The following is a 14,173-nucleotide window of genomic DNA, read 5'->3' as shown; positions in this document are numbered from 1 at the left end:
GCAGTGAGAAAACAGACCTTTGATGGACTGCAAAGAATCCCAAATGCTTCCTGTAAATGACACTGGTGTTCGAGGCTCGCTGAAGGCAGTCGGTTGGGTTACTGCCAAATATTGTGTCGGTCAGAATAGCGTGAACAAGAATGGGAGAAAGATGGTATTTAACTACTTGAACATGAAATTATTCAGTCGAACTTTTAAAATAAGAAACATTTTACATGGTATAACATCACAAGAATGATTTTCCGTAAATTCCTTGTTCACCATATTAAAAATAGGATCGGAAAATAATGAATTGATCAACACGGTATCTAATGAAAACTATTTCCAAATAAATACCATTCTGGACCATTCAGTCCCTTTATTCAGTACAGGATGAAGTTTTGGAGAGAGGTTTAATGGCCTCACCCCACACTATGATGAGATGAGTGGGATTCGCAAAGTAACTAAAACAGGTTGAATTGCCTTGAATATTCTCACAGAGAAGTGCCAGCTGCACTTCTTTAATATTATCACAGAATTTAGAGCCAGGTCTAACCTCATGTCTCCATTATTCCTGATTAGTAGCCGCGCAGTGTGCGGTATAATTTGATCTGATTTGGGTTCCTGAACAACCCCTCTCATAGCCAGGCTACCATTGGGTGGTGAAATGCCCAGATTGTGATCTGTTGCTGCTGGAGATGAAGCATTTATTCCTGTGAAATTCTGTAACATATCGTTATGTCCTGATACACCGTGTTCCTGTTACCCGTGTCTGTTACACAGTCGGTCGCTATTAAAGTTAGCTGCAAGGATTTGGATATCGAGGTTTGCTGATCACATTATCGGTTCTGATTCACAAGCTTCTCTCATAAAACGCAGGTCTGAAGCGGGAGGGACCCACTTTCTTATGTGTCTCCGTCAACTCACTCCTTAATCATCAGTCAAGCGGACTTATTTGACAGCTAATTTTACAAACGGCTGTCGTCGGGTCACAGACTCAGGGGCAGTTAGTGAAATGCAATGAGAGACTATTGTGTAATGTGAGGAGTATGATCTCATCTCCAGACCAAAAGTGTGTAGCTTTAGCCAAGTACACCGTAAATAGAATCACATTACCCATCTCCCGCACTCGGTTACATAGAGTGATAACAATTCAGATTATAGGGGATACTTTATTGGTACAGATGCATGGATAGATAGCGGGAGATGGAGAAACACAAACTGGCAGTATCTTTAGACCCTGATTATGTAATTCAATCTCAGAGATTCACATCCCCTTTGAAGGAGTGAGGAAATAAGGGATTTAATTTACAGTCCAGATGTGAGTCCATTCTGTTGGTGATGTGGAAGGTGTGATGTGAATCCAGAAACCGCCTCTATCAGTGAATCAATGGGCGGCGCCTGTAACCTCGCCCCCAGCTCCCGGGTATTTAACTGCTGTCACTGGGACCGCAATACAACAGTCTGGGAGTGGGTTTGTTCAGTGAGTTCTTGCCGGTACCATTCACCACACATTGCCAGGAGGATGAGGTCGGCGATTTCTCTCAGTCTGTTGCTGGCTTTCTTTTCCCGTGAGTAGTTTTTATTGTCCAATGTCTCACTGTTACTGTCTCAGTGTTAGTCTCTCTCTGGAATGTTACAGAGTCAGGAATCATTTCACCAGGATTGAATCTTCGGGTATTTTGATTATTTTTACAGGTGTCCAGTCGGATGTGGTGTTGACTCAGCCCGAGGCAGAGATCAGGTTTCCCGGAAGCTCCCTGAGACTGACCTGTAAAACCAGCGGCTTCGATCTTGGTGGCAGCTACATGTACTGGATCCGCCAGATTCCCGGACAGGGGCTGGAGTGGCTGGTTCAGTATTACAGTCCATCGAACAAGTATTACGCCGCAGGGATTGCGAGCCGATTTACTGCGTCCAAAGACATTTCAAACAACATCTTCGCGCTGGACATGAAGAATCTGAAGAGCGAAGACACCGCCATCTATTACTGTGCAAGGTACCACAGCGAGAGGAACCAGGGCTGGACCTGTACAAGAACAGATCGAGGGGGAATTCAACAACTTACATCATAACCTGATGGTCATTAATTGTGTCAAATGCAATGTTACCGGCAATGTACAGAACAAGACCATAAACCGCTTCTTACAAAACTAACACACTGAGAATTCAATGGTGAAAATCTAACACACTAACCCATGTACAGAGGCGAGGTGTTGATTATGCTCCTGTTTAATGTTAACAGTGTCAGCAATTGCAGAGCTGGAGGTGATGCTCGATTCACTGTGCCTGGTACATGCAGGGAGCTGGTTAGAACTGTGTTCACTTTCAATTGTGCTATGTAAACTGTTGGCTAAATTCTAAACTTGATCAGAAGCGAATGAGTATTTGAAGTGAATGTCTATTTGACGTGAATGTTGAGAGTCAGTACTGAGCAGAGAGTGAGTGCAGTATGTGTGCGGGTTCCTGTCACTGTGGGACTGCGGGAGTGGGTACATTGCCAAGGACTACTGGGGACAAGGGACCATGGTGACGGTGACTGCAGGTAAGGAACATTCACTCATTCAGTAACTCTTGTATTTGTGTCTTTATTTTATATTTCTGTTTATTTTAATAATTATTTCGTTCACTGAAACTTAGGTTCAGTGGATTTTGTTTTGAGATTTTTTGCAATTTTCAATGTGATTCTGCTGCAAAGTGATTATAGAATTCAACTTTTTCTCCACAGAAAATGTTGTTGATGTGATTTGCTGTTTATTTGCTGACGAGACATGTGCCTGGGTTACTCTAAATACATTATGGTTTTTACACTGTTTGATGTTTCTGCAATGTTTAATTTTGGTGACCACTAATTGCTGCAGTTTTTCTGATCGAATGCAAACATTGTGTTTAAATGTGTTTAAAAGAACATTGTAGGCACAAAACAGAAAGCTTAGCGACCAGTAAATAATCTTAAGGAATTTTAAGTTTTTTAATGAAAATTGGATTGTCATCTACTGACCGAATGTTCCCGAACTCTCAGATTCAATACGTGAGCTGTTACTGTAATTAAGTACTGAAAAATTAACATATTTCACGCTGGGACACACTTAAATTAATATTATTAACATTATTATAATGTAGCAATATCATCACGTTTTATTAAATATGCTATAATATCAACATTAATGTATTTAACATGATCTGTCTAATCACAATTCTGCTCTCATTATTTTATATTTCTGTTGAATTCAATCTTTAGTTATTTCAGTGTTAGGCGGGTTCAGTGATTTTGTAATGAGATTTTTTGCAATGATACATTTGATTCTGCTGAAAGGGTTGATGAAATGAAGGATCTGCTCCATGAAAGGTTCTGTCGAGGGATTCCGCCCCTCAGTGATGTGATTTAGTGTTGATCTGCTGAGGAGAGATGTGCCTGTGTTACTCAGAATACCTAGAATTTGTGAATCTAGGCGTTTCTACAATGTTCAATATGGGTGTCAGCGGGCAGCAGCAGGTTTCTGCTCGAATGCAAACACGATATGTGTTTGAAACTGTTTGAAAACAGTTTATAGACAGAGAACAGGACGGGTTTAGAAATCAGAAATCATTGAAAGGTATTTTAATATAACAATTATACAAGTGATAATTATATATTCAACTATTAATTTATGTTTACGATGCTGATATTTTATTGTGCGAAATGTAACTAATTGCCATCTGAATAATTAACGTGTTCAGGATGTAGTTGAATTAAATTAATATTAACCAACCGATTATAATGCGATAATATCTCCCAGTGTTATTAAAATATGCTATAAGTCCAATGTTAATTTACTTAATATTATTCGCCTTCCAAAATCCTGCTCTACACTGGGCTCCATTAAAGGAAGCAGAAACTTTTAGAGGCTGGATACAGTTATTAATTATGCCTGCAATTATTTCATTAATAACATACTGATTCCACCGCTGTGTTCAGTTTGAGTCGGGAGTTCAATTACTTGCTACCTCCTGTTTACACAGATGAATGACTGAGTGCAATTAATTATAACTTAAAGCCGTGTTGCAAATTGCATTTTGTCAATTTAATATATCTGCTGGGGTATGACATTCTCACTGTGCAGCCGAAAATTGTTATTGAATCAATATTGTGTGTTGTTTGATAGAATTATTACTAAATTAATCTTGAACACTTTGCAAGACCAAAAGCTGAGAGACAGGCGTCGCTGGCAGTCAAAGAATTATTCATGTAATTATATTTAAATTCAAGGCAGGTTCCGACTGTGTATGGATGGAGACAGGCAAATAATCCATTGAAATTCAAGCAGATTAATTTACTTACAAAAGGTCCATCTTCTTTTGAATTTAAAACAAAATCCTATCTCCCAAAAGGCTGCTGTATGCGGAATAGAGCGGTAGACAAAGCACAGATAATATCTGAGAGTTATGTTTAATTCTTATGAATGTTAAATTGATGAACAAAGTCTCACCTCATTCAGTTTCAGTGTCGCATATGGTCTGAATGATTTGTTATCCTCCAGTTTTACACTCACCATTCTGGAAACTATTTTCAAGAAGTAGCAGAGTATATTTAATCATTAATTTGTGGGCATTATGTGAATAACGGGAGTGAACTATAAAAGATTGTCTGTGTTATTAAACAGCGGAGGCTCTGCTATTGACTTTAAGCTGCACGGGTGGGTTTTAATTAATAAAACCATTTTTGGGGTTTAAGATTGAGGAGAATATTTCAGCTCGAGATTCCAGTATTAGTAAACAAGCGGTTTACAACCATCGGAGTTGTGACCTCGGCTGGACAGAGAACTATTTAAAATAGTCCTCCCCTAAATCCATCATGTGAAATGTTCTCTGCGAATAGACTCAGTTTTTGCTATATCAGAAACATGCAGAGTTTAAAAAGATGTCGGTCGAGAGCGGGACAGTGGTAGAACTGCGTGATTATTGTCAATTATTCAAATTTGATTCGATATAAGTAAAAATAAGGTATTTTTCTGAGAATGTATGTATTAATATGCTGCTTAATATTTTAATATTCATGAATTGTTATTGTAAGTTAAGTTAATCTTAATATATCACAAGTTACCAGGCAGAAAAAGGTTTTAATATTATTATTAATTAATTGCATTAGTAAGGCAGAAATTCAAGAACGTTAATTTAATTTCAAAAGTTCCAGGTACGTATGCTTCTGAGCAGGAAGAGCCAGATAAGCACTCAGATTATTTTCAATAATCAGCTAACATGAACATTAACTTAGACAGTAACATCAGTGCTAATTCATTAAACATAAACGATCCATTACAATTGTGTTGCATACTGGTCAGTATTACAATTATTGCAAAATCTCAAGGGTTGCAGATAATGTTTAATTAATTCATAAGTTAATTTACAAAACAATGCATGTATAACCCGGCTGTGCTGAGTTTGATAAGGTGTCGCTGCAGATTTTAGTGAATTAACTTCTTGTTTTGCCTCGATGATTTTACAGGTTATATTTACTGATGAAAATATATAAAATCAGTGGGTGATCAGGTTTCAATGTAGATGTCCCCTGGATTGTGACATTCTGAATATGTCACCAAGTCCCGTGTGACGGGCAGCAAATTGCCGTGGAATGTGAATTATTTCCAGATACTTACTTTCAGGGAAGTTAATTTTTACACGGTTTACAAGATAGTTGACAGAGATGGAAAAATGGCTGGATGTTGAAGTTTCTCTCAAATTAATATCAGTTTAATTTCAAAGAATCTGCAGACTTGCGGTGGTTGGAAATTGGCAGGAAATAAATTAGAAATCAAACAACTTCATTGAAATTAATAGATTGAACTGGTCTCTCTGCCTGGAGCACCGTTTGTGTCTGTTCTGTTTATGTGCGCCTGCTCACTGTGTGAGAATCAGGAGTCCTCCTGACGGGTTGTAAAACTTCTGGATTGTGATCCTGTATTGCGGGGAGTGTCATTTAACTCAGTTATTTAAGAAACTGGCATAGGTGAGAAACGTGAAAGATTGACTTTGAGGTTGTGGAGTCTCCGCAGAAATGAGATCGTTAATCCAGATTATGATAGCCAGAAGAAGCAGTTCCGAAACACCATGGGGAGACAGTAGAAGGAGCTTTAATCAGTTTCTAACCCGGTAGTACCTGCCCTGGGAGTGTTTGATGGGACAGGGCAGAAGGAGCTTTACTCTGTATCTAGCCCATGCTGTACGTGCCCTGGGAGTGTTTGATGGGACAGTGTAGAGGGAGTGTTACTCTGTATTTAGCCCATGCTCTACGTGCCCTAGGAGTGTTGATGGGACAGTGTAGATGGAGCTTTACTCTGTATCTTGACCCATGTTGTACCTGCCCTGAGAATGTTTAATGGGACACTGTAGAGGGAGCTTTACACTGTACCTGTCTTGGGAGTATTTGATGGGACAGTGAAGAGGGAGCTTTACTCTGCAACTAACCCGTGCTTTACCTTAAATGGCAGTGCTTGATGGGACATTGCAGAGATAGCTTTAATCAGTATTTAACCTTTTATTTACAAGGACGTGGAGCTTAATTGGGTCCTTCAATATAGATTGATCTTCTATTTAATCAGAGCTCTAGGTGAGCTGGTGCGCTTTAATGGATCAGTGTATCGGAAGCTTTTATTTGTACTTGTGATAATTGTGCTTAATCTAATCGGTCAATTTGATAACGCATTTTAAGGGAAGACATTTCGTAGCACATCTCTGCAGTACTTCAGCTGGGAATGTTTGACGGGATAGCACAGATAACGTATTACTCTGTGTGCAACCCTTGCTATACCTGCCCTGACCCACACGGCAGCATAGCGGGAGCTTTGCTCTCTTATCCGTGCTATATCTGACCTGAGAGTGCTTGGTCAGGCAGTGTTCAAGGCACCGTTATCTGCGTCTAACAGATAGCAGATAAACTGCTCGTGCCAGATATATACAATGAATCGTCCCATTGCCCAGATTAAACAACGCACATTCATTGATGTTTATATTCTTTCTGAAAAAAATGCCCAATTTTTAATGAGTTATTAATGTTTGAACATTTTGAGCATCAGATTACTATTGAACACGATTGGCCTGATCCTCAGCTCACTTTCAGAACAAACCGTTTCAGGAAGTGAATAACGCTCCAGAAAGCAGCGCCTGTTCTGATCTGTTGGGAGGCTGTAAGATATTTTCACAATTTAAATGGAGAATATCGGGACTGCCGCTTCAAATGACCGTCATGAGGACCTCATGTTTAGAAACATTATGTTGTTCAATTCTTCCTGAGAAGGTTAAAGGCAGGGACAAACTATGACGAGATGCAGCTATTGGCCTGGGTCACAAAACAAGGCACACAGTCACTGAGCTGCAATTCTGTGAAACATTTAAAGAGATAGAGTCAACCTGCAATACGTCATCATTCACAATGAACTTTAAGCCTTTATAACAGCATGCGATTGACTAATTTGCGTCAGATTTATAAGATCCTTTTCTGAAATATCCTCTTTCATTCTAATGAACAATAAAAGTAGATCTGGTAGAGGTGTCCAAAATATGAAGCGTTTCCTTCCATTAAATCTAGAAGAACTATTCCCATGACTCGTATACAATGATAGCATCTCACAACACTGAAAAGACCATTCAGGCATCGTGCCTGTGCCGGCTCTGAAAGAGCTGTCCAATTTAGTCCAACTCCCCAGGGTTTTCATTGTAAACGTGCAAATGAATCCTCCTGACGTACAGGATGAACTGCCTGGAGCATTCCTGAAATTACCAACCCTCTGTGTGAAAAAATTACCCCAATTTCCCCTTTCGATCTTCTGCCAATTATTTTAAATCTGTGACCTTTGGTTACGCACCTTCTTTCCAGCGAAAGCTGTTTCTCCCTACTTGCTCTATCAAAACCTGTCATAATGTTGAATATCTCTCTTAGATCTCCTCTTAACCTCTGCTCTAAGGAGAACATCCCAGCTTCTCCAATCTCTCCACATAACTGAAGATCCCATCCCTGGCATCATCCTGGTAAAAGACTCCCCTCTACACTCCCCAAGGGCTTGACATCCTTCCTACATTGTTGTTCCAGAATTATGCACAATACTCCAGCTGAGGTCTAACACGTGATCTGTAAGTTTAGCATAACCGCCTTGTTTTTGTAGTCAATGTCCCATTTACAAAGTCATGTATCCCATACGCTTTCATAATAGTCTAACCAGTTTGCCCTGCCCCCTTCAAAGATTTGTGAATATATACATCTAGATATCTCTGTTCGTGCATCCCCTCAAAATAATACTATTTAGATTATACTGCCTCTCCATCTTCCATCCAATGTGTATCGCTTCTCAATGATTCGCATTAAATTGCAATTGCCATGTTCCGGCCCATTTCACTGGACCATCTGTCTCCTCATGGAGTCTGCTGCTATCATGTTCACTATTGGCTACGTTGCCAGGTTTTGCATTATCTTCTAAATTCGAAATTGCATTCCCTATACCCAAGTCCATGTCATTGTTACATAACAAGAACAACAATGGGAATTGAAATGGGCCATTTAAGGAGAAACTTCCAATTAACCGGAATTTGGAATGGTATTTTATTCGGATTATTAATTGAGTGGCAGGGAGGAGGAAACTCAAGAGACATGCATTCAATAAGATGGGATAGAGTCCAGATCACAGTGCGCTGAAGGACATCGCTCTCCCTCAAATACTGAGAAAGAAAGAGAGAGATTCAACTCAATCGCGATTCATCTACAGACTGAATCTTAGAAACTAGACTATGGAAATGCTTCCTGTTGAATTATGTGGCAGGCAAATTTAGAGGGTTTTTTGCTGACGCGTGAGGCAGGAATTCCGCTGTTACTTTGAAATGCAGTCACTGTTGTTTTGTAGGGATACGCCGCAGGCAATGTGCACAGAGTAAATTTCCCCAAACTGCAATAAAGGACCAAAAATGGTGCTGATTGAGAAATAAATGATGGCCGAAAAAGCAGGAACACGTCTCTGTTCTTCGATTGTATGATCCAATGAAGGATTCTTTATTGACGAGTTATGTAAAAGTTCTTGTTGTGTAATGTGATAGAGCTCGGGGATAGAGAGGTGTGTTCCTGACAGGGGCATCGACAGGTGCTTATGATGGAACTGACAGAAGCTCAAATGCCCGTGTAGTCTTTGATGGGGAAATGGTGGAATTAGTTTATTCTGCAGTCAAATTTCGAGTTGTTTATTTCTTTTATAAGCACGGATTACAGAGTCTAACTTGTTCAATGGGCCATTCCTTCCCAGTAACACCGTCTCCCCCCACCCTCTACGCCCTGCTCTCCTCCTGTGAACAACCCAGCACCGATGGCTCCATCACGTACGGCTGTTTGGCAATGGACTATTCCCCCGACATCACCAGCCTTTCCTGGAAGAAAGATAAAGAGCCGATCACCACTGGATTGAAGACCTACCCGCCAGTGCTCAACAAGAAGGGAATCTACACCCAGAGCAGCCAGTTAACCATCACCGAGTCAGAGGTGGGGAGCAGCACAATCAACTGCGAGGTTCGACGTGGTGTGTCGGTCTGGGCCATCACAATGCCAGGTTAGTGGTGTGGGATACAGGGCAAATTGTGATAAGATGAGAAATTATGTTTAACTTGCATCGGAACTTGATCAGACAACACTTAGAGTACTGTGTGCAATTCTGCTCTCTGTATCATACTTATAATGCTGTGCACAGTTCTAGTCTCCTTATCACATTTAGAATATTGTTTAAATTTCTGGTTTCCATCTCGTACTTAGAATATTATGCATAATTCTGGTCTCCATATCACACTTAGAGTACTGTGCATGGTTCTGGTCCCCATATCGCACTTAGAATATTGTGCACAGTTCCGGGCTGCATATTACACTGAGAATTCTGTGCACAGTCCTGCTCTCTGTAACTGCCAGGTTTGTGTTAGTCTGACAGCAAAGAACCCGTTAAAATATAAGGACACTTTGCATTTCTTAATCATTTATTTTGCAAGCAATGTCAGTAATATGTCTTCTCTTGAAGATCCTGAACGGGACATCGTTCCTCCAACTGTTCTCCTCACACTGAGTTCCACTGAACAAATCACCAGCAGCAGATATGCAAGCGCCGTGTGTTCAATCATCGATTTCAGGCCAAAGTCACTGACTGTGAATTGGCTGAAGAGTGGACAACTCATGGATTCGGGCTTCCTCACCTCTCCCGTCTTTGAGGTGAACGGGAACTTCTCGACAGCCAGTCGGCTGACAGTCCCCGCCGAGGAATGGTTAACCGGCTCGGTCTACACCTGCCAGGTCACTCATCAAGGGGTCACGCAAAACCATAACTTCAGCAGATCTCAGGGTAAGAGGTACAATCCCGGGAGGTTCCAGACCATTCTGAGCGCTGATCTCAGTCAAGACTTTTATTGGAATTAGTAAAAAGCACAGAACTATTCCTAATTTCCAATCATGCAGTTTGTGTATTCTTGTGATACAAACTTGCCTTTATACAGCGCCTTCAGCGACCACAGACTGAACCAAAGCGCTTGCCAGCCAATGAATTAAGTTGTGAAATGTGGTCACAGTTGTAATGTACAAAGTGCGGCAGTCATTTAGTGCACAGCAAGCTCCCACAAACAGCAGTGTGATAATGACCATTTTTTTTGTTTAGTGATATTTCTTGAGGGATAAATATTTCCAGGCCACCAGGGAGAACTCCTCTGCTTTTCATTGAAATATTTCCAGGGGAACGTTTATGTCCACCTGAGAGGCCAGACGGATCCTCGGTTTAACACCTGATCTGAAAGCCGGAACCTCCGATAGTGCACCACGCCCCCAGTACTGCACTGGGAGACTCAGCTTACATTTTGTGATCAAGTATCTGCAGTGGGACTTCAACCCACGATTTTCTGGTTCAGGATTCCTCATTGTTCAGGATATATTAACCTCGCCAAAGAAGATTTCTCCCTGCTCTAACTTCAGGCAGTGAGTGAAGTGTCCTTAGTCTCAGGTATATCCTGAGTTGGCTGATCATATACGGAGTGGCAGTAGGAGTCTGGAACCCTTTACCGCTAACTGTCCAGGAACCCACTGCTAGAATGGACATTTACCCTATTCAGAGCACTGAGCCCAATTCTGGGTTGCGCACCTCAGGAAGGATATACTGGTCGTGGAGGCGGTAAAGTGCATGTTTACCTGAATTATACCGGGACTAATAATATAAAATGAGCAGGAGACGAATATAGAACGTTAAGAGATGATACAATTGACATGTTTAAGTTGATAAATGGAATTGATCGAGTAGATATAGAAAACATTATTTAGTTTGATGAAAGAATCGAGAACAAGTAGCAGAACCTTAAAATTAGAGCTAGGCCGTGCAGAGGTGATGTCAGAAAGGATTTTCTCACAGGAAGAATAGTGCAAGTCGGGATTTCCCTCCCCAAAAGGTGCTGACGCTTGCTTTCAATTGAAAAGTAGAAAAGTGAGATTGATAGATTTTTGTTCGGCAATATTATCAAGGGTTACATAACCAAGGCGTGAAGATGGTGTTGATGATCTAACTGGATGGCAGGACAGGATGGATGGGCTGAATGGCCTCCTCCTGTTCCTATGTTGCTATTAATGCCCTGAGGTCATATTTCACCCTGGATCTCTCTCACCATACATGATAAATGTTCAGTAATTACAGATATTAACAAACTACCTCACATCATTACAAATGACGCCCGACCACAAAGATTCCTTGGAACTCCATTCTCCCGATATTGCACTTCTCCTCTGACGGGGGATGTGACTGGTACCTGCACATTTTCACCGCAACAAAAAACGCAGCAAGAGACCAGAAATTTAACTTTGTTTCCTGTTGACCTATAAATCCTGAAATTAATTTGACACTGGTTTTGAACGAGTATAATGCTGGTGTAGACCTCTTGAACTTCGGGCTATTCGGGCTTCAGCTTTTATAACCAGTGGAGATGCAATTGGGTGCAAGGATCTATAGACGGGTGTAAAGGAGCAAGGGATTTCAGGAAGAGCGCTATTCAATGCCTAACACAATTGCACCCCAGTCTATTCCCATTTTACGCCGGGTATTTGCTTCACAGCCCATTACAGGTGGCTCTGGCTGAAAATACACAGGAAATGTTACAGATCTACCGGAATCGTTGCCAATTCATTGTCTTCCAATAACGCTGTTGTTGAGGCAACAGCAAGAGGTTGATATCTTAAAAGTGATTTATTCCCCTTAAAGAGTTAAGGCTAAATATTGGTATCCTGATTCTGAAGCTGCAGCTTTTCTTGACTATCATTCCTGTTTTGCAGTGGATGTCCCATGCAGCGATTCAAAAATCACTCTTCGCTCACCATCACTGGAACAGATCTTACTGGAGGCGACGGTGACCTTAACCTGCGTCGTGTCAGACGCTCCTTATGGGCTCACTGTGACCTGGACCCGAGAAAAGGAGGCTTTGAAATCAGAGATTGCCGTCCAACCGGGAGAGGATCCCAACAGCGTGATCAGCAACTTAAACATCTCGACACAAGACTGGCTGAGTGGGGATAAGTTCTACTGCGTGGTGAGCCATCAGGATATGCCGACACCGATCAGAGAATCCATCCACAAGGAGAAGGGTGAGGGGGAAGATTGTTGCAATAAGTGACTATTCCTGCTGCATGTGCAAGGGCCAATTCATTATTTAAAGTGTTAATGGGCTAATCTGATCATTCAGTTTGGTAATTCCACGAACTCAGCACTCTGGGACCTGATGTTGTGTATGTTAGGGGAAACTGGATAAGTCCATGGGTGAGAAAGGGTATGTTATTAGGGTTAGATTAAGTGAGCTAGGAGGAGGCTTGTGTGGAACATTCACACCGGCATAGACCAGTTGGCCAAATCTCCTTGTTATGTGCTGTAAATTGTATGTAATTTTCCACACCAATCCTTCAAGATTTCAGAGTGAAAGGTTGTGTTCCCTCTGCTGCGGGATGGAAAACCAGAGGGGCCCCAGAGGGGAAAAGGAAAAGCTTTAAAATTCAACGCAGTGTCCATTTCTTTCACATCTAACCACCTGAAATTGGCTGAATTTTAATGAGGAAGGCGAGTTGTGGGCGGTGGTCTCACAGGCCACCCGGGAGAATGGGAGGATTGTAAGCCGAGTGAGGAGGTCTCGGATCACGGGGGGTGGGTTAGATAGGGACCCTGGATCCAGGGAGTATGTGTAAGGGCAATTATCACCTGGTTGCAGAAGTCCCCGCCTCGCTGTAACTGCAGGGATTTACACAGTGTGTCAACCGGACCAGCGACAGATAAACACCAAATGGTGGTTAAAAAAGAGCATTCCAGCCTAATTTAAATACATTACTCAAATATAATATTACAACTGGGAGTGGGCTAGTTGATGTCGGGATTACAATTTTTAACAATTTATATACCTCCACGCCCAAAACCTGCCCGCTGTATTCGTTTAAAGTTCCCCCATTGTCTCTGGAACTGTCCAGTTCATTGGTCTTTATTGTAACTGTTCGACAGCGAAAGATCCACGGGAACCAGCCGTGTCTGTCCTCCTGCCCTCGGCAGAAGAAGTCTCCGCTCAGGGGTTGGTCAGCCTCACCTGCTTAGTGAGAGGTTTCTCCCCCCGAGAGATCTTCGTCAAATGGACCGTCAATGACAAGCCGGTGGATTCGGGCAACTACAAGAACACCGAGGTGATGGCGGAGAACGGCAGCAGATCCTTCTTCATGTACAGCCTGCTATCCATTGCAGCCGAGGAGTGGGCCAGCGGCGCTTCTTACTCCTGTGTGGTGGGACATGAAGCGATCCCCTTGAAGATCACCAACAGAACCGTCAATAAATCCAGCGGTAAACCCAGTTTCGTCAACATTTCCCTTGTTCTGATGGACACCGTAAATTCTTGTCAATGAGAATCTCTCGATTGCATTTCCGTTCTTAAATTAAAAACAATAAAGGGTTTTTTTTCCAATCGTGAGTTAAACACACAGCCGCTCAATCAACTATGTTTCCTATTTTTGCCAATGTGAGGGCTGTTTATCTGAAGTAGGGAGTTTGCGCGCCTCGGTCCCAAGGCTTGTACAGCCAGCGCTCCCAGCTCAGATACACCATGGGTTGGAGACTGCGTGAAGTTCTCTCATTATAGAATTCCTGAAAGTAACTTCAGCAGAGAGAGAGTAAAGGCTAATTTTAATTCACTGCACCTCTCA

At 41.8% G+C, this 14,173-nt stretch overlaps 1 gene segment (V, D, J or C); it reads left to right on the top strand.

The window, feature by feature from the left end:
- Nucleotides 1-1,504: 1,504 nt before the first annotated feature.
- On the top strand, nt 1,505-13,876 carry LOC139257359 (Ig heavy chain C region-like). The segment is given in 7 exon segments: nt 1,505-1,550; nt 1,678-1,978; nt 2,469-2,524; nt 9,243-9,542; nt 9,999-10,316; nt 12,278-12,586; nt 13,485-13,876. Coding segments are annotated over 7 exon segments (1,722 nt in total).
- Nucleotides 13,877-14,173: the final 297 nt, after the last annotated feature.

This window comes from Pristiophorus japonicus, unplaced genomic scaffold, assembly GCF_044704955.1.
Source record: "Pristiophorus japonicus isolate sPriJap1 unplaced genomic scaffold, sPriJap1.hap1 HAP1_SCAFFOLD_824, whole genome shotgun sequence".
Lineage (NCBI taxonomy): Eukaryota > Metazoa > Chordata > Chondrichthyes > Pristiophoridae > Pristiophorus > Pristiophorus japonicus.
Note: the sequence above shows the minus strand (reverse complement) of the source record. Positions and strands in the feature narration are given on the sequence as shown.